Source organism: Raphanus sativus, chromosome 1, assembly GCF_000801105.2.
Source record: "Raphanus sativus cultivar WK10039 chromosome 1, ASM80110v3, whole genome shotgun sequence".
NCBI classification, from domain to species: Eukaryota; Viridiplantae; Streptophyta; class Magnoliopsida; order Brassicales; family Brassicaceae; genus Raphanus; species Raphanus sativus.
The window spans coordinates 5895400-5919241 of NC_079511.1; the positions used below are offsets into that span (position 1 = coordinate 5895400).

The 23842-nt window shown below is 39.1% G+C and overlaps 7 protein-coding genes, 1 non-coding gene and 1 pseudogene across 11 annotated transcripts; 6 read left to right on the forward strand and 3 right to left on the reverse strand.

Annotated features, from left to right (window-relative positions):
- The first annotated feature begins 715 nt into the window (after positions 1 to 715).
- On the forward strand, positions 716 to 1981 carry LOC108811663 (stigma-specific STIG1-like protein 3). Its single transcript, XM_018583753.2, has one exon. The coding sequence runs from the start codon at positions 1398 to 1400 to the stop codon at positions 1818 to 1820; it is 423 nt and encodes a 140-aa protein (XP_018439255.2). The 5' UTR covers positions 716 to 1397; the 3' UTR covers positions 1821 to 1981.
- A 1822-nt stretch (positions 1982 to 3803) lies between these two features.
- On the forward strand, positions 3804 to 5615 carry LOC108859334 (putative pectate lyase 2). Its single transcript, XM_018633229.2, is given in 7 exon segments — positions 3804 to 4526; positions 4613 to 4669; positions 4671 to 4718; positions 4798 to 4935; positions 5250 to 5306; positions 5308 to 5374; positions 5377 to 5615. Coding segments are annotated over 7 exon segments (1152 nt in total). The 5' UTR covers positions 3804 to 3836; the 3' UTR covers positions 5472 to 5615.
- Positions 5616 to 6451: 836 nt separating this feature from the next.
- On the forward strand, positions 6452 to 8066 carry LOC108859436 (putative pectate lyase 2; annotated as a pseudogene).
- Positions 8067 to 8191: 125 nt separating this feature from the next.
- LOC108853303 (uncharacterized) lies at positions 8192 to 9637 on the reverse strand. The gene is made up of 3 exons (XR_008938066.1): positions 8751 to 9637; positions 8622 to 8663; positions 8192 to 8490 (listed from the first exon to the last, which is right to left on the reverse strand). It is a non-coding gene; the product is annotated as an uncharacterized LOC108853303 (transcript).
- A 327-nt stretch (positions 9638 to 9964) lies between these two features.
- Positions 9965 to 10802, forward strand: LOC108843508 (uncharacterized). Its single transcript, XM_018616725.2, has 4 exons — positions 9965 to 10055; positions 10127 to 10234; positions 10333 to 10437; positions 10569 to 10802. Exons 1-4 carry the CDS (start codon positions 10035 to 10037, stop codon positions 10677 to 10679), a joined length of 345 nt encoding a protein of 114 aa, XP_018472227.2. The 5' UTR covers positions 9965 to 10034; the 3' UTR covers positions 10680 to 10802.
- A 602-nt stretch (positions 10803 to 11404) lies between these two features.
- LOC108808855 (protein CLMP1) lies at positions 11405 to 13958 on the forward strand. The gene has a single exon (XM_018580954.2). It carries the CDS (start codon positions 11489 to 11491, stop codon positions 13709 to 13711), a length of 2223 nt encoding a protein of 740 aa, XP_018436456.2. The 5' UTR covers positions 11405 to 11488; the 3' UTR covers positions 13712 to 13958.
- Positions 13959 to 14310: 352 nt separating this feature from the next.
- On the reverse strand, positions 14311 to 19755 carry LOC108811275 (F-box protein At2g32560). Of its 3 annotated transcripts, XM_057007194.1 has the most exons (7): positions 17485 to 17699; positions 16359 to 17385; positions 15748 to 16227; positions 15583 to 15662; positions 15326 to 15504; positions 15157 to 15231; positions 14311 to 14630 (listed from the first exon to the last, which is right to left on the reverse strand). In XM_057007194.1, exons 3-7 carry the CDS (start codon positions 16162 to 16164, stop codon positions 14443 to 14445), a joined length of 939 nt encoding a protein of 312 aa, XP_056863174.1. In that variant the 5' UTR covers positions 16165 to 16227; positions 16359 to 17385; positions 17485 to 17699; the 3' UTR covers positions 14311 to 14442. The 3 variants fall into 3 exon arrangements, with proteins under 3 accessions (XP_056863174.1, XP_056863169.1, XP_018438825.1); XM_057007189.1 differs by having other exon boundaries at positions 15748 to 17385; XM_018583323.2 differs by lacking the exons at positions 14311 to 14630; positions 15157 to 15231; positions 15326 to 15504; positions 15583 to 15662; positions 15748 to 16227 and having other exon boundaries at positions 16907 to 17385; positions 17485 to 19755.
- LOC108811301 (pentatricopeptide repeat-containing protein At1g11900) lies at positions 19677 to 21443 on the forward strand. Its single transcript, XM_018583348.2, has 3 exons — positions 19677 to 19813; positions 19928 to 20062; positions 20251 to 21443. The coding sequence occupies exons 2-3, from the start codon at positions 20003 to 20005 to the stop codon at positions 21301 to 21303; spliced, it is 1113 nt and encodes a 370-aa protein (XP_018438850.1). The 5' UTR covers positions 19677 to 19813; positions 19928 to 20002; the 3' UTR covers positions 21304 to 21443.
- LOC108811311 (25.3 kDa vesicle transport protein SEC22-1) lies at positions 21414 to 23555 on the reverse strand. Of its 2 annotated transcripts, none has more exons than XM_018583359.2 (6): positions 23403 to 23555; positions 22580 to 22807; positions 22271 to 22431; positions 22016 to 22162; positions 21819 to 21895; positions 21414 to 21690 (listed from the first exon to the last, which is right to left on the reverse strand). In XM_018583359.2, the coding sequence occupies exons 2-6, from the start codon at positions 22765 to 22767 to the stop codon at positions 21607 to 21609; spliced, it is 657 nt and encodes a 218-aa protein (XP_018438861.1). In that variant the 5' UTR covers positions 22768 to 22807; positions 23403 to 23555; the 3' UTR covers positions 21414 to 21606. The 2 variants fall into 2 exon arrangements, with proteins under 2 accessions (XP_018438861.1, XP_018438869.1); XM_018583367.2 differs by having other exon boundaries at positions 22580 to 22787; positions 23403 to 23547.
- Positions 23556 to 23842: the final 287 nt, after the last annotated feature.

A 23842-nucleotide genomic window follows, 5' to 3' on the forward strand; every position in this document is an offset into this window, starting at 1 on the left:
AATTTTGTTATAATAACACGTTCTTGGCGTTTTTATCTTTGTGACATAAATATCGTGCTAACCGTAGTGTCGAATAACTAATCGCAAAACTATACCACGGTTTGTCTTTGATCTATTTATTATCCAATCCTATATTTCACGGAGAACCAGTCGTTTTAACGTTTGTAATATATATCTTTAAACTTGTTCTAGTGTCTTTTATAGTTTCAGAGCTGATGTCCTTCAAATAATTCGATTAAAATTGTAACATTATAGGCAATTCATTAATTAAAGGGTTTATAAGCTATTCAAGATGCTAAAAGACGCTGGTAAGTGGTAAGCTAACATCTGAACGTACTTAACTACCCTATTTTTATACATATAAGTAAACTCTTTCAAAATCCTAAAATTATGTGATTGGTTGTCATAAAAGGTATAAAATCCACTACCGTACGCGATCGAGACATTACAATGCTGGTTCAGGAGCGGACGTACGTCAACGGCAATGTCAACGGCAATGAAGTCAGGTTCCCCCGACTGTTTTTTTTTTAAAAATTTGCATTAATAATATATGTTATTTTAGTTAAATTATTTTTAATTTACTGAATAAACATGAAAAGTGCCTCCAATTCAATTTATTTTTGTTAGTATAGTGTTGAACCCCTAACTAAATATCTCGCTGGATCCTCCACTGTGCTGGTTGCCTCTTTTCTTTGTCAAGCTAGTGGGGACAAAATCTTTTTTTTTTTTTTTGAATTATACAGAGGTATCCTGGCCCCACAGAAGTGGTCCAGACTAGTCACGTGTTGCCACATGTCGGTCCTCTGTCCCTGGCGATGCCGAAATGTTAATTCCCCAGTGGCCAGGATTCGAACCCAGGTGGCGGAACTCACAGCTGTGAACCCTTTACCAACTGAGCTAGAAGCCCCGGTTAGGGGACAAAATCTTCAAAAATCAAAATAACTCCGATATCTCGCTATCAGAAAAAAGAACTCGGACATCTTATTGTTCGATTCTTTGTAACCATCTTTTCATGTTATTAGTTAATTTGTATTATTGATGATGTCAAATGAGTTTCACGTGTTACTTTTGTTCTGCCTAATTTAAAATTCTTATTGATTTTGCTTTTTCTACGCGAGCCTAACTCGTTCATTCTTCTAAATATCAACCCTTCGAAATAGACTACTCCACTAGAAGAGTATACAAAAGTCAAATACTTTTCTTAGAAGACCTAATTTTTCAAACACTTCTTCGTTGACCTGTGGCATCACTCCCTCGTGTATAAATACCATTCCCGTCCTTTGTTACCTCTTCATCCAAATACATTCATACACATACAAACACACGCAAGCACACATTCCCATACAAAAAAATGTTTGCACTTTCTCTCCTTTAAATTCTGGAAAGGCGATAAAAGAATGAATACATTCAAGATATCCAATTTCGTTGTGGTGGTCCTAGTGGTCTTAGCCATTGGTTTAACACTTAGCGAACCGCTAAGGGTTGAAGCGAACCACCGAGACAGATATGGTCGGTTGATAGCCTGTACACGGGGGAGAAAAGGTTGGAACCGAAGTGCAGCAATGACATGTGACAAAAGCCCCAGAGTATGTCGTCTCAAAGGCAGTTCAGGCACTGCTTGTTGTCGTGAGAGGTGTGTGGACTTGAGGACCAACAAATTCAACTGTGGAAGATGTGGGAAAAGCTGTCAATACTCGGAGATATGTTGCAACGGATATTGTGTTAACCCGATGTTTGATAAGAGACACTGTGGAGGTTGCTTTAAGAAGTGCAACAAAGGGAGATGTGCATACGGCATGTGCAGCTATGCCTATGCTTAAAGAAACATGAGTGTATTAAGGTTACTGAGAAAAAATATTTGATTTGTTGGTTTAAATTGGATTACATTCATATTACAATCTGGAACAAATAAAATCATTATATCTAGCTTAATTTTTTTTTGAAAGGTCTTGTAAATGTTTGTCATCATTATTGTGTTACTGTTTAATCTTCAACAACGTTTTTGGTTTCTCATATACAGTTTCATTTATTACTTATTACGAAATCTAAACATAACTAAGTTAGACGGTGTCATGAATACTTCATTCAAGCTTTTTGTCACATTTTAATAGGTACTGTGGTGTAAGTATTACAAAAAGGAATATCAAAGAATATTTAAACTCAACATTTTTGGGAATTGCATTGTTCTTGCGCAAAAGATGGTTATTCTCGTTTAAGATGTTTGGGCAGATGCTTCTGGTTGGTGAAGACTGAATAACAAGGCGTATTTGGACAACTCCAACAGAATTTATCTCATTATTTTGTGTGTATATATAAATACATCTGCTAAACAGCATTTCATATCATTCATTTTTTTTATAAAATGAGTTATAACAAGCATGCAATAAATCATAATACATTTATATTTTCAAAGTGAAATTTCTATCTCCCAATAACAATATGTAAAACAAAACATTTCCTAAAGTTTAACTTTTGATGGTAATTAACCATTGGTCTTTTTTTTTTCTTTTGGTTTGAGTCTATTCATTTCAAAGAAAGTGATGATATAATTAGTAAGAAATCCAATAGTCGTAAACAATAATAATCTGTACATTTATTATCATGCCTGAAGTATATTTTACATAGACTTGAAGGTTTTAAGACTGCGCAAAAAATCTAAATCCAAAGAACCAAATCGGATTTTTCAGAAATAATAGTATCGAACCCGACCAAAATTGATTAAATATCTGAATAGGTTCAAAATTTTGGTATTTAGAGAACCGAAACCGAATCTGATCTGAACCGAAGTATTTCAGAAGCCGAATGTATCCAAAATAGATTTATACATATAAATATATTAATTATTTTCAGATTTGATATATAATAAAAACATATAAAACATATAAGATACTTTTAAGTTGTCCAAAATACTTGAAATTATATAGAAATAGTTAAAAGTAAATATCTGAGATAGCTAAAGTATACTCAAAACACCAAACATACTTAAAATATCTATGATTCCCAATCCAAATATTCAAACCAAACTAATTTATATGTTAATTTATGTATTTTGATATATCTTATTCAAATTTATATGTTACTCATTGTTTTGTTTATAGATTTTGAGAAATTTAAAACATATAATGAAATTTAAAATTAATAATAATTTAAATGGGTGATTTAAACCTGAACTTGAATCGAATCTACAAAGATCCGAACCAGATCCTAACCGAAATTTATAAATATCCGAATGAAACTAAAATTTTTGAGTTTAAAAACTCGAAATCCAAAATCCGAATAGATTCGAACCAAACACCGATTTCCGAACTCCCACCCTAAACTAGTAATCATAACTTTTTTCTAAAAGTACAACATTGTCCGATTCCCATTTTACTCTATAAAAGCGAATGTGAATGTACGGATTTTGGCGGAAGTTGACTTTTCTGCCTATAACAAAGCGATAATAATGCCATTTGTTAATTGCCGTCTCAGATAGTATTCTATATGTACTTTTTCAGTTGTATTCAAATAAAAGAGCATTATATTAAACAAGTTGAAGTAAAAATTGCAAAGTCAAAACCAAACCGTCGTCATCTCAAACTCGTGCAACCACGTCTACCTATAGGAGCATCGACCGAAGAAGTACTTCTATTACAATTCAAATTCAAATGATGATATAAGTTTCATTTCATTAGTCAGCGCTATCCGTGTGTCCCACCTTCTCATCTTTCAAACACACACATAAAATCATATACTTAGATGCTAATTAATGATTGTTTAATAATGTCTGGCTCATATATGTCGTGTATATATATCCCACACACAGTTCAAATCAAGCCTCCCATCATCAAGCAAAAATGGCTTCTCTCTTATTATCAGTTACAGTTCTCTTTGCAGCTTTCTCTTATTCTCTTGTAGAGGCTGCTTACAGTAATAGTTATTACCCCACCCCAAAACCATTACTAAATCCAATCGATTCATGCTGGCGTAGAAACCCTAATTGGGCATCTAACCGCCGCGCTCTAGCCGATTGCGCTGTGGGGTTCGGTAAAGCCGCAATAGGGGGCAAATACGGGTCGGTCTACGTGGTTACAAACCCATCGGACAACCCTGAAAACCCTAGACCTGGAACACTAAGACACGCCGTGATACAATCTAAACCGCTGTGGATCACATTCGCACGTGACATGGTCATAGTGTTGCAAAACGAGCTCATCATGAACAGCTACAAGACTATTGACGGAAGAGGAGTAAAGGTGGAAATCGCATACGGGTCATGCATAACGGTCCAACATGTGAGCCATATCATTATACATGGGATAAGTATCCATGATTGTAAACCGGGTAAGTCAGGTCGGGTGCGGAGCAGCCCGACCCATGTTGGAAGCCGGAAAGGGTCTGATGGTGACGCGATCGCCATATTTGATTCTTCACATATTTGGATCGATCATTGTTTCTTTTCTCGGTGTCAAGATGGTTTGATCGATGTGCTTCATGCTTCTACGGCCGTCACTATTTCTAATAATTACTTCACACAGCACGATAAAGTAAGCATTTAAATTTACATTGTAACTTCCACAAATTATTAGCGAGTGTTTATTCTGAATATTGATGTTATTTTCGTATGATGAAGGTGATGTTGCTCGGGCATAATGACAATAATGTGGAAGATAGGATTATGAGAGTTACAAATTGCATTCAACCATTTTGGACCGGGTCTCATTGAGAGAATGGCCTAGGTATACATTATATACGTTATCAGTGACAGAATAAAATCTTGAAATTGCTGACATGTATATGGGGTTGATGACGTGGCAGAGTGAGGAGAGGTATGCACATATAGCAAACAATAGATACGAGAAATGGCAAATGTATGCGATCGGAGGAAGTGCTGATCCAACAATCTTCAGTGAAGGCAATTACTTCGTTGCTTCTGATGACCCTAGCAAAAAACAGGTAATTAATCTTTGAAACATATGTATGTATATAAATTATATTGAAATTTGAATTCTATAACTAAAAAGCACACACATATATATGTACAATATATATATATATATATATAATATATATATATTATATATATATATATGAAATGAAGAAAAAATGACAATTAAATAACTACGGTTAGAATATCCCACAATAACATGAAATCTATAACGTATTTATACAATATATTATGTATGCATTATCAATTGATTTTAACATGGAAAGGCTCATTGTTTGAAACTGGTGTCATGATAAGTATTGTATATGCTGCATATGTGCAGGTGACAAAGAGAATAGAAAGCGGATATGATTGGAGAAGGTGGAAATGGAGAACATCAAAAAGACGTTTTCAAGAACGGAGCTTACTTCGTACCGTCTGGATACGGAACCGTCACGCCGTTGTACGGAGAGCAGAGTGGTTTCCGGTGTCCCACGGCTCTCTCGTGCCTTCTCTCACTTCCTCCGCCGGCCCTCTCCGTTGCTACTCCGGCAGGACTTGCTGATTAATTACTCACCTTTCTATATATACCCTTATAATATTCACAAACATGTTTGTTTTGTTTTCGTATTTTAACATTGAAGCGGAATTCCTGTATCTGAGGTGTATTATGTGAATCCTTCTTACCCGGGACGGAATTCAAATTAGCTTGGAGAATCGATTTTTACATCTTTTAAAAGAATTTCTTTCAAGTTTTGTTTTTACTAAGACTTGGATAATTATGTATCTTGCAATAAAAAAATTGAGTTGTATAATTATAAAGATTGAAGTTAAACTATATTATCATACAGTTTATACATGTATTATATATGTTTTATATATGTATTTAATTAAAAGCGCCGAGTTACCGACAAATTCAATCACATAACTGGCCCCATGTTGTATACATCGGTCGAGACCATGCATGTCAAAATGCAATGTCTTTGGTACCAAACTCATTAATCATAGACTATTAATTAATTATGTTAGAAAAGACTAGCGATCACTACTTTTTACCTAAACTTAATTGTATTTTTACAAAAGAAAAATAACTGTTTGCATAGATCAAAACTTCTGAGATTAATGAACATAAAAAATCCAAAGTCGCCATCTCAGACTTGTTCAACCACTTGTTTCAATAACTATGAGCATCGATCAAGAAGTACCTTTTTAGCAATTTTTTTTGGCATGGTTTAGCAATTTAAATGATTGTATAACTTTCATTCCATTTGAGTCATTTGACTAAATTTATTCCTAGAAGCAAAGTTATAGTAGCCTCTTAACATTTAATAGACCCAAAAAAATTATAAGCCGACAAAAAATTCAAATTTTAAATATATACGTTTATAGATAGATTATATGTAGATTATGTAAAGCTGTGTGCTTTTGCATATTATTGAATAGCGGGAGTCACAACTTATATATAGAAGCAAAGCTCAATTAGAGCCTTACATACGGATTGATCACAGAGATTGATTACCGAGATAATTGTGATTGAGTATTTACAGGAGTGATATATGGGATTTGAGCAATGGAAGACGATACAAGTTTCCTTTAGCAGCAGATTCTCTAGCTGACCAGAACTATATATATATCGTGTGTATACATTTCAGTTTTCCACACACATAGTTTAACTCAAGCAAAATAGTATGGCTTCTTCTTTCTTCTTAGCAGTTTCACTTCTCTTTGCAATATTCTTTTCTTCTCTTGTTGAGTCACAAAATCCAATCGATTCTTGCTGGCGTACAAACCCTAACTGGGAATCAAACCGTCGTGACCTAGCCGGTTGCGGCGTGGGATTCGGAAAATACGCGGCTGGGGGCAAAGACGGGTCGATCTATGTGGTTACAAGCTCAAAAGACGACCCTGAAAACCCTAGCCCTGGAACCCTACGACATGCCGTGATCCAGACCGAGCCGCTATGGATCACATTCGAGCGTGACATGGGCATAGTGTTGAAAAACGAGCTCATCATGAACGGCTACAAGACCATTGACGGAAGAGGAGCAAAAGTGGAAATCGCGAACGGACCATGCATCACGGTCCAAGGCGTGAGCCATGTCATTGTACATGGTATCAGTATCCACCACTGCAAACCGGGTAAATATGGTATGGTACGGAGCACTCCGACTCATATTGGTAGACGTCTAGGCTCGGACGGTGACGCAGTCTCCGTCTTTAATTCGTCAAATGTTTGGATCGATCATTGTTACTTTTCTCAGTCTGAAGATGGATTGATCGATGTGGTACTTGGTTCCACTGCCGTCACAATTTCTAATAATTACTTCACTCAACATGATAAAGTAAGTATTTACAACTTACAGTAAATTTGAACTTTTTAAAATATTGACTATTAATGATAACTTTTGATATTAATGAAGGTGATGTTGCTCGGTCATAACGACAACTATGTGGAAGATAAAATTATGAAAGTTACAGTTGCATTCAACCATTTTGGATTGGGTCTCATTGAGAGGATGCCTAGGTATATAAATATATTTTACTAACTAATAGTATGTATAACAGAATGAAATTAGTATATTCTGACGTGGATATGAGATTGATGACATGGCAGGGTAAGGAGAGGGTATGCGCATGTAGCAAACAACAGATACGACAAATGGCAAATGTACGCGATCGGTGGAAGTGCTGATCCAACCATCTTCAGTGAAGGCAACTACTTTGTTGCTCCTGATGACCCTAGCAAAAAACAGGTTTCTCATTTTAAATTATTATATTAATGATATAAGATTTGCGTCGTGAAAACTCAATATTAAAAAGGTGTTGTCTATATATGAAGGTGACAAAGAGACTAGACAGTGGAGATGATCGAAAGAGTTGGAAATGGATATCTTCAAAAGACGTTTTGTTGAACGGGCTTACTTTGAGCCGTCTAGCAACGGAAAAGTCACGTCGTTGTACGAAAGGGAAGAGGAGTTTTCGGTGTACGACGGTTCTCTCGTCCCTAATCTTACTTCTTCCGCCGGTCCCCTCAGCTGCTACTCCGGCAGGATCTGCTGATTAATTTTTCTTCTTCGTTAATGTGTTTTGCGGTTTCTCTTTTTTTTTTTAAGCCGGGAGAACTTTCAAATTATATTGGAAGATTTCTAGATTTTTTAGGACATGGAAGTATTCAATAAATACCCTTGCCTTTCCAAACTTTCAAGCGCACAAAAATTAGTTAAAAGAAACGGTCAGAACAAATACAAATTTTTAATTTAGAAAATATATATTTTAGAACTTTAGTTTGGTTGAATAAGTTGCATATATAATTATATAAAACGCATCAAAAGATACAAAATTCTTTTATCCCAAACTTGTAGTATACACAATCAAAGAAGAAAAGAAAAAGACAAAAGAAGAGTGTGATTGTGCTTTTTCCTAATTCTTTTTTTAAAACATGTTTTCATGCTTTCAGAAGATTCTGTTCTCATTGCTTTGAACTCCACAAGTGACCGGAGCTTTGGCTCTCACTTTCCTCAAGTACCAAAAGACTCCACCCCCAACGCCAATCGCTCCGGCTGCAGAAACCGCCGTCACCGTTCCTGATAGCATGCAACATTGTTGTTCATATCATGTCAGAACTCGCAAGTATTTATATTATATCAAACTCGATTCATATAGTTGACCAATAAAATATCGTATGATAATCATAGAAGTAATCTTGCTTGATTACCAGCGACTGCCCCAATGCGCTTATGCTTTACAAGGTTTGTATCTGCCAAAAAAAATATTAAAAAGATTGAATATTTGTAATATTAAGGAGTGTTTTGAGGAATAAAAAATTGTGAAAGAAAGAATTTACCATTACAATGAGTAGTGACATTTCCTTGTTTGCAAAGACACAGAGAAATTCTGAGTCCTCGTATCAAATCCACAAACCCCACCACCTTTAGTGGTATCTTGGCAAAGAAGGCACTTCGTAGTCACCGGAAACTCGAAATCAACCCTAATCCCGTACTCCGGAAACTGATCATACGGTGCATTCCCCGCACCCGTACTCCTCCAGTACACACTTGTATACGTCGCGCAGTTCTGTAGCATCAGCCTAAGAGACTGAGTTGCTTTCGGGTAATAAGAGCAACAAGAAACCCTAGAACCTAAAGCTGAACCGCACCCGGGCAAATGTCTGCACAGATAGCTCGAGCTATCGCATGACGAGTCGCATCTATCCGGAAACCTCTCGCAGAAGAGCGGTTTAGGCTCGACGATCACTTTCTCTGAATCGCAGTTGAAGAACAAGTAGTCGTTTTGAGGGGAGACAGTGAAGTGCGTGCTTGAATCTATGCTGAAAGATCTCGTGGGTCGAAAGTTATCTCGATCTTGACAGTTCCACATGAATGGATCAGATACAAGAAGGTGAGGATCAGAGTAGCTTATGGACTTAACAGGGTATTTACCAGATGGTGTTCTAAGTTCAAGCTTGGTGTTGTTGTCGGAACAAATGAGCATGTGTCTGTAGTAAGGGCTGCCACAACCATCGTCGATGCCAAAAGGATAGTTTATTGGAATGTCACCGCAAGAAGTTCTGCAGAGATGTGATTGGGATGTTGTTGTTGTTGATGATTTAAGGATGATTATGAAAATGGAAAGGAAGATGGAGTAGGAGTGAAGTGCAGACATCATTTAGAATTATGTTTTTTTTTTCATTTGAGTTGGGCAGATCTTAATTAGGAGATTATAATTTGATGGTGTGAAGTGTTGAGTAAGCTTGGAATGTCTTGCTAAGGAGTTTAAGAATCAACCTTGTCATGTGCTTTTCAATAGTTTTATTCATTGTAAAGAAATAAAAAGAACACACGAATGTGAATAAATATAAGAATCACATTAGTTCCTATGATTATGTTGGGCGGCTAGAAAGCAGTTTGCAGTTGATATGATCACATTCCTAAGCCCACATATTATTCGGAATTATCTTCTTTTTTTTTTGTATATTTTTAGATTTTACTTAATTGCAAAAATCTGTTAGGAATATATCACTAAATATATAGGGATGAATAGGATCTATCGTATATATAGTATACGCCCGTTTTTCAGGATAATTAAACCTAATTACATCAGAACCAGTGATCAACGTAACACCTTTGAGATGGAAAATCGTTTGAAGAAGGTAATTAGTGATGTTCAATTCTGATTTTTTGTTATCGTAACTATTTCAAAATTTGTAGTACTTTTTTTCAGATGGCGGATTTAAAGAAAGTGACACGGGAGAATCAAAAGCTTAGAGAAGAAATGATTAAACTAACGTGGAAGAATCAAGCCTCACTTGCAATTAACGACGAAATATATGTACGGTAGTTAACTACGTACAGTGAATCATTAGCTTAACTACTTTGTGAATATGATTAATCTTCGTGATCTTACACTATTCGATTTGAATTTTTTAGTTGGCGGAATTACAAGCTGAGAATCAAAAGCAAAGTGAAGAAGTGCTTGCACTAATGAAGAGGAACAACGCTCTGCTTAGGAAGCAATCGGAGTTATATGAAAAGGTAATGACACTTATATAACGTACATAGATCATATCAATTAACATGAACATGATACTATGATACATTACTAACTAATGTATGTGTATCAGTATTATACTGAGTTTTGATTATGTGGATATACATATTATTAGGCAATAGAGGTCGAGAAATCCAAAGAGGCTTATCTTTCGAGCCAATCCATCGACGCCCGGAGAAGTTGGAGAAAGGTTTCAGAAAGTGAAACAAGAAGTAGACCTCAATGATACGAGGAACCAAGAGAGTAATGGCTTGTATATTATGAATAGGTATGTAGGCGTGTTGTTGTAATTTGTAGATGAGTGGAAAGAGTTGCTAAAGAGCCACAGAGAGGCAAACATCTTAGCAAGCACACCAATGATTTTTAGTTTAGATTATTTTGCTAAGTATGAAGTTCCGATTTTTTGGGTTCGCAATCACCTTCATGATCTTAGGATATGTTTTTGATATCTTGCGACTATCCAAATCTACTACGAGAAAAAAAATTAGATACTACAAGAAAACAAAGTATATTGTTTCTGTAGGACAAAAGGCCCAGTAAAAAAGCATAACACTGATCACTTTCTTTATTAGGCTTTAGCGCAGATCATATCAAGGTGAGCCCTTCCAATCAACACCGTTTAAGTTTGAGTTGATCGATCTCTCAATCGTGGGAACGTGATTGTTTTCCCTTGATGGTAGGCCTTCCTTTGCATTCGTCAACGATGAAATCTCATCGAGCTGATCCAACGGTTAACATCGAAACCTGGCTGCTCAACCCGAAATATCTTTCGACGCGGTGGGCCCCATTGTACTTGTTAATTACTCGACAGCAATATTTAATTTAGCATCTTCTCTGGTCAAACACAGTCATCATCTCCCTTCGACAAATTAAAAACTATCTCCTTCCTCGTTGTTCTATAAGGCCCAAGTGAAGACATCAAAGCCCACAATATAAAACCCATGTAACTAGAGTCTGTCTTAGGGTTTCACAAAGGTTCCTTCCTCAATCATATCATCTTCGCGTTGAATCGAGCACCTGCTTGATTGCGAGAAAATGGGGAAATCCGGAGCGAGGAAGAAGAAGAACGGCGGCGGCGGCGGCGGCGGTTCGAAGCAGGCCAATTCATCCGAAAACACATCGTCTTCCTCGTCAAAACCGGCCGATTTCGACGCGTCCGTGTTCCTGAAACGAGCCCACGAGCTCAAGGAAGAAGGCAACAAGAAGTTCCAGAGCAAGGACTTCCAAGGCGCGCTCGACCAGTACGCCGACGCCCTCAAGCTCATCCCCAAGAGCCACCCCGACCGAGCCGTGTTCCACAGCAACCGCGCCGCGTGTCTGATGCAGATGAAGCCGATCGATTACGACAAGGTCATCTCCGAGTGCTCCATGGCGCTCCAGGTCCAGCCTGGCTTCACTCGAGCTCTGCTGAGGAGGGCCAGAGCGCTCGAGGCCGTGGGGAAGTACGAGCTCGCCGTGCAGGACGTGAATTCGCTGCTGGGAGCTGATCCTAATCACAAGGACGCTACGGAGATGTCGAGACGGCTGATGATGTGTGGGCCTGGGCCTCAGAGCAGGCCTTCGCCTGCTGCTCTTGGCGCATCTGCTGCTTTGGGTGGGCCTGTTAATGGGCTTGGTCCTTGCTTGCCTTCTCGTCAGGTTCACAAAAAGGTAGCTCCTTCTTCGCCTGTTACCTTGCCTGTTAGTAGTAGTAAGGTAGAACGGCCAAAGATGAATCCTTTGATGGAAAATGGACACGAAGGGAAGACGCAGATGGCGAAGATTGTGTTGAAGCCATTGAATGATTCTTCTTCTTCTTCTAAAGGTGTGATGATGAAGGCAGAGCTGTCTTCTTCTTCTTCTTCCTCTGTGGCGGTTGCTTCTCAAGAGAAGGTAACTAGGTGGAGGCCGTTGAAGTTTGTTTATGACCATGACATCAGGTTAGGTCAGATGCCTGTGAACTGTGGGTTTAAGGTACTGAGGGAGATCGTGAGGAGTCGTTTCCCTTCTTCCAAGTCGGTGTTGATTAAGTATAGAGACAGTGATGGGGATTTGGTTACTGTCACTTGTACCGCGGAGCTTAGGTTGGCTGAGACTGTTGCTGATGGTGTTTTGACTAAAGAGCCTGAATCAGATAAGTCTGACTCTGTTGGGATGTTGAGGTTGCATGTTGTTGATGTAAGTCCTGAGCAGGAGCCACCTTTGCCCGAGGAGGAGGAAGAAGTTGTGGAAGAAGAAGAGGAGGAAGTGGAAGAGAAGCCTGTTGAAGAAGATATCCGTGAAACAGTATCGGAAACAGAGGTCAGCAATGAGAAATCAGATAAGGAGAAAACACCTTCCTCTGAAGATCCTGAGATGAAGGAACTGGAGATGGATGATTGGTTGTTCGACTTTGCTCAGCTTTTCCGGTCGCACGTGGGTATCGACCCCGATGCACATGTTGACTTGCATGAGCTGGGGATGGAGCTTTGCTCTGAGGCCCTGGAGGAAACAGTCACTAGTGAAGAAGCTCAACCACTTTTCGAGAAAGCTGCTGCAAAGTTCCAAGAAGTTGCTGCGTTAGCTTTCTTCAACTGGGGTAACGTGCACATGTGCGCCGCGAGGAAGCGCATTCCGTTGGAGGAATCTGCTGGAAAGGAAAAGGTCGCGGAGCAGCTTCAGACTGCTTACGAGTGGGTGAAAGAGAGATACACTCTAGCTAAGGAAAAGTATGAGCACGCCTTGTCAATCAAACCTGACTTTTATGAGGGTTTGCTCGCTTTGGGACAGCAACAGTTTGAGATGGCAAAGCTCCATTGGTCTTTTGCTTTGGCACAAAAGATAGATTTGTCTGCATGGGATGCAACGGAGACATTGGCCCTCTTTGATAGTGCAGAAGAGAAGATGAAAGCTGCGACTGAGATGTGGGAGAAGCTTGAAGAACAAAGGATGAGTGATCTGAAAAACCCGAACAAGAAAGAGGAAATTTCAAAGAGGAGAAAGAAGCAAGGCGAAGGAGAAAATGGGGAGGCTTCTGAAGCTGTTACAGCAGCAGAAGCAGCAGAACAAGCGATTGCTATGAGATCACAGATCCATCTGTTCTGGGGAAATATGCTGTTTGAAAGATCACAAGTGGAATGCAAAATCAGTGTAAGCGGTTGGGAGAAGAATCTTGACTCAGCAGTTGAAAGATTCAAACTTGCTGGTGCTTCTGAAACTGACATATCGACTGTTGTCAAGAACCATTGTTCAAACGAAGCAACTGCTGAAGGAGATGAGAAGAAGGTAACTGAATCTTGAAAACCTTGTCAGATGGAACCCATTCGATCACAGGTAAAGCTAAACCAAAAGGCTAAACATGGGAAGGGGCATTTCTGCTACTTGCACTCATTGGATAAGCTGCAACCATTTTGATGATTTTGATTGAATTGGTTTTCCTAATTCAGTTTTAATTGTGTGTGTGAGTTTTGTTTGTTTTTGTCTTGTGGAATTTACTGATGAGATGATCAACATTTCTGATATTTATTGTAACTTTTATATTCATGTCTTTTTCAATATTCACTTAACCACACCAGTCATCAGTGATAACTAGTCACTTCGTTCTTGATTCTACTTGCATCAACTTAAATACTTATTGAGATTGCCCACACATATCAAAACCATTTTGTTACTTAATGACGCAGTCAGGGTTGGCGATCTAGTTGTTAAGGATTAGGTAAGCTATTCATTCTACCCTACTCAACACTCTTTTCACACATTTATGCTGCATCACAGATAAAATGTGACAGGATCCTTAGAGATGTGTTCATGGGGAAGTACCACACCGTGTACGTAGTATAAAACTTTTTTTTCTTAAAAAGTCTGCCTCTTATGCTTTGTCATTATGATCCTACTTTCAATGAAGTGACTTTAGACAATTTTGAATAAATAATCAACAGTTAAATCATGCATTGGATAGAAGAAGAGAGCACACATCTAAAATTAACATCCCTACCCTCCGTACAATGACTGTGGTTTTTAGTCCCATCATCCTACTCTAAGATGGAAGATGGCCAGAGACGTGTCCACATAGCAATCTCTTCTTTACAACTTAGCTTTCTGATTCCTCCATAGAACCCCTCTTCCTCGTTACCTTCCTCTCTATGATCTCTCTTGTTTATCATCGTTCTTCTCCACCTCGATCCCACTGTGTACTGGTTGAATTCCAATACCACCATCTCTGTTTTTCCACCATTTAGCACACAACACATGAATTCAAATACCCTTTTGACACAAAAAGTATGGATAAAAAACGGTTTATGCAATATGACGAGGGGGTTAGGTATATAATCAAGATGCAAGTGGGCAAAACACTATCTTTTTCTTAATTGATTTTCTACTCTCTGTGGTGATGCGATGTTCACCAAAATAAGGAAATATATATATTTTTGAGTGATAAATAAACAAAGAATCATTGTTGAGCCCCCACCACCGTTTGGTAACGTGTAGATTTCAACATCAGTTCAAGACAAATATTTATCAAAATGTCTAGGAAAGTCAAGACATAGCTCCATCATTTGTCCTTTTTTGGGACCAATGCTCGAGTTAGGTTTCTTCAATGTTCACACTTTTCAACTATGTTTTGGGAAATTTATTGGACTTTTACTGGCTGAGGAAAAGAGTATAGAAAGCACAGAATGTGACAAGCCAATTCTAAGAAGCAACCAAAGACTCTACAGAACATGAAGCTGAGAAGAAGAACTCACCATTAAGATGGCAGTGACAATGGTTGAGATTCCCATCACAGGATTCTAAGTGGCCAACGACACCATACCACCATCCTACAGAACAAACAAAAAACATCACACAAGCTTGTTTCAGAACCAGATTCTCTTTCAAACCCTTTCCTTACAAATATGTATATTTATAACTTACCATAAGGGAACGCTTTGTTTCTTCTCCACTGAATCTCAATGTGATCTCCAGGTTTCAACTCGTTTAGAGAATCTGACACATGAAGGTGATGAGGAGATATATCGATGGGAGCTGCTCTTAGCCTTTCCCATGTCACACCTTTTTCAACCGCAACTGCCTTTCTACCGTGTGGTGCATACCTAAAAAAAAAAAAAAAAATCCCCAATAGAATCTAATTTATACAAGCCAAGGATTAAGTCGAGTGTGATATTATATACCTGGCTTGAAACGTATCAGTGTGAGTATCATAGCTGAGCTCCGCATCATAGCATGACAACATGAACCCTACATGCCCATTCTGCTCTTACACCAAAACGTCACTACTTTAAAATGATTTAAATCTAGTAAGTAACTATGTTTGTGAATTGATTTTTTTTTTTTACCTCACGGTTGTAAACTTGAGCTGGGAACCAAAAACGACCAGTTTCAAGGGAGAGGTAGAAGCTCATGGTGGAATCAAGTGGCAGAGAAGACGCAGCATATCTCTTCCTCTTTTCATCACCAGAGGAAATAGATCGGATCAGAGAGATGATTTTGTCAAAACCAAGAGGATGATGACCAATTCGGTGATTAGGTGAATCAAGATGACACGAGGAAGAGAGGTAGCATCTCCAATCTCTATGAGCAGCAGGGCCAAGGACTTTGCCCCATTTGGTGATCAAGTGTTTTTCCCAGAGATGATCACTCACACATCTCTCCCTCAAGGAGCTACAAACCCTGGCCATGCTAGAGAGCCCAGAAGGTGGAAGAAGCTCGAGAATGAGATCCAGAGCCAGGTCAGGGAGGTCAAGGACTGACATTTGGTGGTCCAAGGGAGAAGCTGGATCAGGTGTGGTTGGATGCAGAGTTGTGGTGAAGAGGTTCTTGGAGAAGTAGAAGGAGAGCAAGGTTTTTGTTTCAGATGCCCATGGAGGAAGAGAGAATGATTTGGACAAGAAAAGAAAAGAGAGACAGGAGATGATAAAGTAGAGAAGCATTATTTTGTGTTGTTTACCTTTTGATCTGCTGTTGTTGTGTCTGAGAGTATAAATGGAAGGAGAAGAAGATAGATAGATGACCAATAGGAGTTGAGTGATTACCTAACCAACCTCATCAAAAAAACAATAAACAATTCTCTTTCTCTCTAACTTTTGGCAACTTGAATGAATGAAGTTGCCAAGGTGAATAGAGAGAGAGAGATTTAAGGAAAAAAAACCTTATAAAAAAATTCAAAATTTACAAACAGAAACGGGATTTGGTAACAAAGAATGTGATAATTACCAGTGTTGTTTTTCTTAAAAAAAGAATAAGATAATTACTAACCTTATTAAAAAATAATGAGATAGTGTAATTACTAACGTTGTAAAGAAAAGAATGTGGATAATTAAGCCGAAGGTACTTGATAAATTATTTTAATATGACTGAAAAAGAAGAAATTTTTTAAAAAGGGTCTAGTTGGTGGTGTTGGTGTCATTGGGATTTCCAAGGGCAGTGGGAAGAGAGAGAGACTCGGATCTGGGCACCAAAAACAAAAGATTCATTGAACCTAAAATCATCAACAACTTTTTAAAGAAAAGTAAAAGAACTATATAGTATTTTTTATTATTAAAAGATTGTTACAAAAACATAAACAAACCAATAAGGAAGAGGAAGAATGAAGAGGAAAAAGTTTGGCACCTCCACCTTCTTCTACAGAAGAAACAGATTTATTTCTCTTCTTCTTCTCCTCCCAAGGTCCCAATACACAAAACAACAACAAAAATATGCAAACAACCAACTCTTCTTCTCTTATAAAAAAATATTTTCTTCTAATCTCTCACGCAAAATAGCAAAGACGTGGATTATGATAAAGATGAGAGGCTGCTGCTTATTTACCTTTTTTGGCAACAATACCAAAGAGAGAGAGATAGAGAAAGAGAGCATTCCATTATATGTGTGCCACGGCACAAAATCGTTCTTCAATACTCTTTTACTAATCCATTTGCTTTCTCTCTTAAGATTCATATGAAGGAGCTGGACCTGACCTCCACTGCATTATGAGTCTACAGTATACAACACAAAACAATGTAAGAAAAAAAGGAAAAGTATTTTCTCAGCTATTAGGAGATGAGACCAAAGAGAGCTTTATAAGCCCTTTTTACCAGAAATGCTTCGGGGTCTTAGATGCTTGTATTGTGTAATCCAATCATCCAAAACTGCCTTTTTGGCTTTTTACATAACCACTTCCTTACAATGACATCAGCAGAGTTGCGGCTTGTCTTCTTCCACAACTACACTAACTAGTCTCAAAACTTCTTTGCAACCATCCTTCCTGGTCTGCCACAACCATTCACAACTTTACTGTACTCTACTTAATCCCTTCTCTCTCTATCATTTGCTACACTTAGCAACCGCTTTACAGGATCAATGTTTGCTGAGCTGCTACACATGTATTCCATGACCGTACACGTCAGTTCTTTGTCAAGTACGATATCTTTCTCCACCAGTTTTTCCACAAGTTCCTTCACCTTGTCCGAATCTCCCTGTGAAATACAATACTTCAACACAGAATCGCAAATATGAGCATCAGGTTCAAAGCCGCTCTCAACCATTCTGTCAAAGTAACCAATAGCCTCTTCCAAATATCCGAGTTTCAGGAACCTGTTTATCAGTTTCGAATAAGTAAACAAATCAGGGGAAAGACCAGCTCGAGACATCCCAACTAGAAGTGATTCTGCAGATTCAACATCCCCTGCTCTAAGACTTCCATCAATCATAACATTGAAAGAAACAACGTCTGGTAAGCTGTCACCACGCTGCATTTCCTCAAATAGTCTCCATGCCTGGTCCAAGCTTCCCTCTTTGCATAATGATGACAATAGACAGTTGTAGTCGTAAACACTAGGCCGTAGCTCAGACCCTCTCATTTTACATAACAGTCCTTTAGCAAAATTAAGCATGCCGGTTTTGCAAAACCCATCAATCACAGTAGAGTACATATCTGAGTTTGGAACAGGGATCTGTTTCCAGAGCTCCATTGCCTTCTTCACATCTCCATACTTGAGAGTGCCTTTAAGCAGTATAGTAGTAGTCACTACATCTGCAGCACCCAATTTCTCAACCAGCAAATCATAAAACTCTAAAGCTTGATGGAGACGGTTATCCTCGCACAGCCCGTGGATTAGCGCATTAAAAGATCTAACATCAGGATCCGGATAATTCCCGTCATTCACCAGTAAACACAGAAGCTTGCTTGCTTCCTCCAAGTCCCCATTGGCACAGAGCCCCCCCAGCAAAATATTGTACGCTATGATATCAGGTCTTGTACCCCTCTTCTTCATCAACTCAACAACCTCTAAACCCTCCCCCACAAGACCGTCCTTGCACAGCTTCGTAAGAATAACGTTATACGTCACCACGTTCGGCTCTTCACCCTTCTCCAACATGAGGTTCAAAAGCTGAAGAGCTTCCTTAGTCTTACCAACTCCGCAAAGACCACCGATCAGTCCAGTATATGTATACACATTCGGACTCACCCCACGCTCCTTCATAAACTCAAACATCTCCGAAGCCTCTTTCATCTCTCCTAACTTGCAAAAGCCTTGAATAAGAGTGTTGTAAGTAATCGCAGAGGGAGACAACCCTCTCTCCATAACCTCATCGAAAATCTCTTTAGCTCTACCCACCTCACCGCAATCACAGAAGCCTCGGATGAGCGTAGTATACAAAACAAGATCCGGTTCTAAACCTCTACTAACTCTCATCTCTTCGAACAACCCAACAGCTTCCTCCATCTTACCAGCCTTGCAAAAGGCATCGACCAGAATCCCACAAGTGACCAAACTCCAAGACAAATCCATCTCCTTAGCCAAGTCCATAGCTCTCTCCAGCTCTCCCCCTTCGCATAAACCTCTTATAACAGTGTTGTAGCTAACAACATCCGGTGCTATAGAATTCAACCTCATGTCTCTAAGCAAGGCGAGAGCTTTACCGAACTCCATGTTCTTGCATAAGCCTTTCAAGAGGATGTTGAGATTGTACACGTTGAAGGTAAACCCACGCTTAAGCATCACGGCGAGGACGCCTACCGCGAAATTGGTGTTGCGATGCAATCGGAGGAGACATTCGAGCAATCCGCTCAGGGAGACGAAGCTGATGAAAGCGTTGGTGTCGAGCATCTCGCGGTAGACGGAGAACGCGAGCTCGTGGTTCTTTCTGGAGCGTGCTAGAGTCGCGATGAGGTTGTTTCCGGGGGAGGAGAGAGAGGTGTTGGAGTCGAGTGCTTGCCGGAAAACTGAAACGGCGTTCTTCAGCTGAGGATTTGAGTTCTTCTCGCAATCGCACAGCAGAGATCTCAAGGTGGAGTTAGGGTTTAGGAGACGTGTGGCTTCGAGAGCTCCACGTCGGGAGAGTTTAGCGGCGGCGGATGTCATCGGAGGAGACTCGAGATTTCTTCACTAAACCCTTTGCTGATTAGTTGTGTCCAGACAGGTAAAATTTAATTTATTACAGAGTGGTTTTACTTTCAAAATTAATATCACTTTTAGTCCCTGAAGTTTAAAACTATCAACAAAACTGCTCAATAATTATGAAATGTCACTGTAGCTCCTAAAGCGTGCCATAAAAAAAAAATCAAAAACTTTGAAGCTCTCTGGGAGTTTGGAGGAAACTCAAAGGAAGATGGCGAAGTGGTCGATCGTTAAGAGAATCACCGTATTTGGTGGTTCATTCAATTCTATGGTATGGGTACTACAAAGCTTCAACCTTTCGATTTGATGATTATCGCTTTTGTGATTTTTGCTCTCATCGAGTCTTTCTACAAACGTTTTGGTTCCCTACTGCGATTTTTGATGTGGAAGTGATTGAAAGGGTGAAACTTGTTCTATATAGTTGATTTAGATGGTTTGTTGTGTGTGTTGGCATTGCAGAAACATATGGTGTTGGCTCCTGCTGAGTTGAGCTGGACCTGCTCCTTCTCGGCGATGCACTCTTTGATAGACACAGGAGGAGGAGAAGAAGTCCCGAAGAAAACGGCTGAGAACAGTGGTAGTAGTGGTTCAAACTCCATCAGAAGAATCGATGATTACACGAGTCTTGTGGAGAAATATAGAAGAGATGGGAACCTTTCTGCTGCGTACGACTTGTTACACTCCTTGCAAGACAAGAAGAACATTTGCTTCCCTGTTTCGGTCCTGAACAACCTTCTTGCAGCAGCGGGTGGGGAGAAGGATACGAAGCTCTCTTGCAGAGCTTTCAGATTGCTGTTGTTCCAAGCGGCGGGTACTGCGCCTCTGAGTTGGGATTGTTATCTCAACCTCGCCAGAGCCTTTATCGACACCGATGATTGCTTTCACTTGTTGGACCTTCTAAGAGAAGTGTCGGTGTCTTCTCTTCCGTGTAGGTTAATAGTAATAAACAGAACCATCCTTGCGTTTGCCGAGTCTCGACAGGTCGATAAGGTAGTTAAGATACTTGATAAGATGAAAGAGTGGGAATGTAAACCAGATGTTATCACGTACAACTCGGTTTTGGATGTGTTAGGACGAGCTGGCTTAGTCAATGAGATGCTTAAGTTATTGTCATCGATGAAGGAAGAGTCCGATGTGTCTCTCAACATCATTACATACAACACGGTGTTAAACGGGACGAGGAGAGCTTGTAGGTTCGATATGTGTTTGGTGTTATACCAAGAAATGGTTGGGTGTGGGATCGAGCCTGATCTGCTCAGCTACACAGCAGTGATAGACAGTTTGGGTCGATCGGGGAACACGAAGGAAGCGTTGAGGCTCTTCGATGAGATGAAAGAGCGGGAGAAGATCCGACCGTCAGTTTATGTCTACCGAGCATTGATCGATTGTCTGAAGAAGTCAGGAGAGTTTCAGAGGGCATTGCAGCTTTCAGATGAGTTGAAGAACACTTCATCGTTAGATTTGGCAGGTCCACTAGATTTCAAACGGTACTTGAGACCACTTAGACGCTAAAAAGGCCTCTAGTTTTCAGCAGATGTGTGTTTCAATTTTTGGTAAGGCATATGTAATGAAAATCAAAACACAATTTTGATTTTGATTTGAAGAACCTGATAGAATGACAATAAAGGTTTTAAAAAAATTGTATTGATGGATGATACTATGAGTCTATGACCAGTCTCATAGAGTTTGCATTACTACAGAAGTACAAAATGTGTCAAAAGTTTCACTGAATAAAAGAAGATTTGCGCCAGCGGTCTGATATATGACCGGAGAAGTCTGCTAAAGTATGAAAATAGCCTCCTGTTCCTCCTTTATTTACCAGAGCTTGTTCTTGACCCAGAAAAGAAGGAAAACGACACCCAACACGATTGCAACTGGTGCCCATTTCCGGATCAAAGCCTGTTTTAACAAATTCAAATCAAAAGTTTCAGAAGTTCAACAAACTTGAGCCTATATAAACTAAACATGACCATAAGTCACAGTGTTGCCATTGTGTAATATAAGGGAATATACAATCAAATACTCACCTGACGGTTCAAATCTTTAGCCTTATCAGCATATACACGAGATTCAGAAGTTAGCCGGCTCGACATCTCGCACACCTCTGCATTATAAAACAAAAGATAGGAGGAAATGGTACGCTATTAGCCATATTGCTCTGTTGATTATAATAAATGTTCTCCTAATGAATGATCACACAGGAGAAAGAGTAGATGGGGCTTACGGTCGAGCTTTTCACCAACACCTAGTACTTCCTGCACATTCCGCGTCATTATCTGGTGGACCTCATAGAGTTCATCATTCAGCTTAGCGATATTCCGTTGCGTACGTGTGTCTTGGTACAGTTTCTTTGTTTTCTGTATGAAGGTATCTACAAAAACAATGCAAAAGGGGAAAGAAAAAAAGAGTGAGAAGAATCCTAAGAAAAGGTATGATTCCACAGATAATATGAGTGAGAGAAACTAGAAAACACATATACCAAATTTAATAAAGGCATAAGGTCTAGCAGCTGTTTCAATGTTAGGCCCATTGACACGTTCGAACTCGTTCTTGAGATCTTCCAGGTATTGGAACGCCAGTTTCTTCGGGTAAGAACGGTCACACATTGTCAAGTAGCAAACACGTCCTTCTATGATGTAACTAAAGTTTTCTTAATCAAGGAATATCACAGATATTTGATTCTTTCAAGCATAAAACGACACCTGAAACATAATGGAGGAGGATTGAAACGTGTCTTAAGCCAGAAACTGTTGCAAATAATCTAGGAGGCTTTAAAAAAAAAGGATACTGGAAAATATAGGGGCCAGTCTCAACAGACATTCTTGAAGCTTCGTTATGACCTCGGGAAAGATTCTTAAACAGAGCCTTGACCTGTTGCTTATACATGTCGGAATCAGGCAAGTCACGTCCATCATCGAGACCCTCAGCTAGAGGCAGCCCGTCGGTAACACGAGCTATCAATGTCATTTTCACCATCTTTGCCCTTATTATTCCTCCTTCTCCAATAACAAAGTCACTGCATTATTGATCATAACAAGTTCGACCGATCTATATGATCAGAAACCTTAGATATTAAGACAGGCAGCTTGAAGCACGCATGTCTAAGACCTAGGTTTTGTAAGAACACACCATAGTTAAAGGGAATGAAAAATATTCATAAACTTTTTCAAACGAATCAGAATTCAAATGAAACTCTAGCTACTCACATTGTGTGAATTAACCACCTAGATATGATCATCATATAACCAATTTTTTTTTTAAAAAAAACAATCAGCAATTCTGCATAACGCATTCGTAATACATCGAATTCAAATGAAACTGTAGCTCCTCGCATTGTGTGAATTAACCACCTAGATATGATCATCATATAACCAATATTTTTTTTTTTCAAACAATCAGCAATTCTGCATAACGCATTCGTAATACATCGACAAGACAACGAGAGAGAAAATCGAATTTCGAAATAAATGAAAGATCTGATAACAAAATGTACTACAGAATACAACCGAAACATTGATTTAAAAGATGCAAACTCAGTAAAAATCTTCAGAAGGAACCAAAGTCTCGATCCTTGTCAAAAAATTGCACTTGAACATTGATCTTGAACTAACCTGATACGAGTGTTCAAATGGTTCTTCTCAGGATCTGAGAACACAGGAGAAAGAGGATGATCCGAGTTATTACAAGTACTGTATTTTTTTTTTTTTTAAAAGGGTTTATCATTCAAGAGGGTGAATAAAAAATTCACGAATTTCGTTTTATTTTTTTTACTGTTGTTCGAAACGTTATTTATGACGATCTACGTTTCCCTACATGTCTTGATGACGTGGCGCGTTTGATTTAGCCCCACTTACGCTGCGTTTATTTATTTTTGGTCGACGCTCCAAACGCATTACGTGAAGCGTTTACCTTTTACCTCGACTGTATGGTATCTGACTAAGTTCAGTGTTCTCTATTATTATTTCGTTCCCCAGCCTGATGGCTGTTTACAAGGTGGCTTGCATCAAAAGCAAGCCAAGAAGATCATCAGGTGGCGGGTTGCGTCATGGCC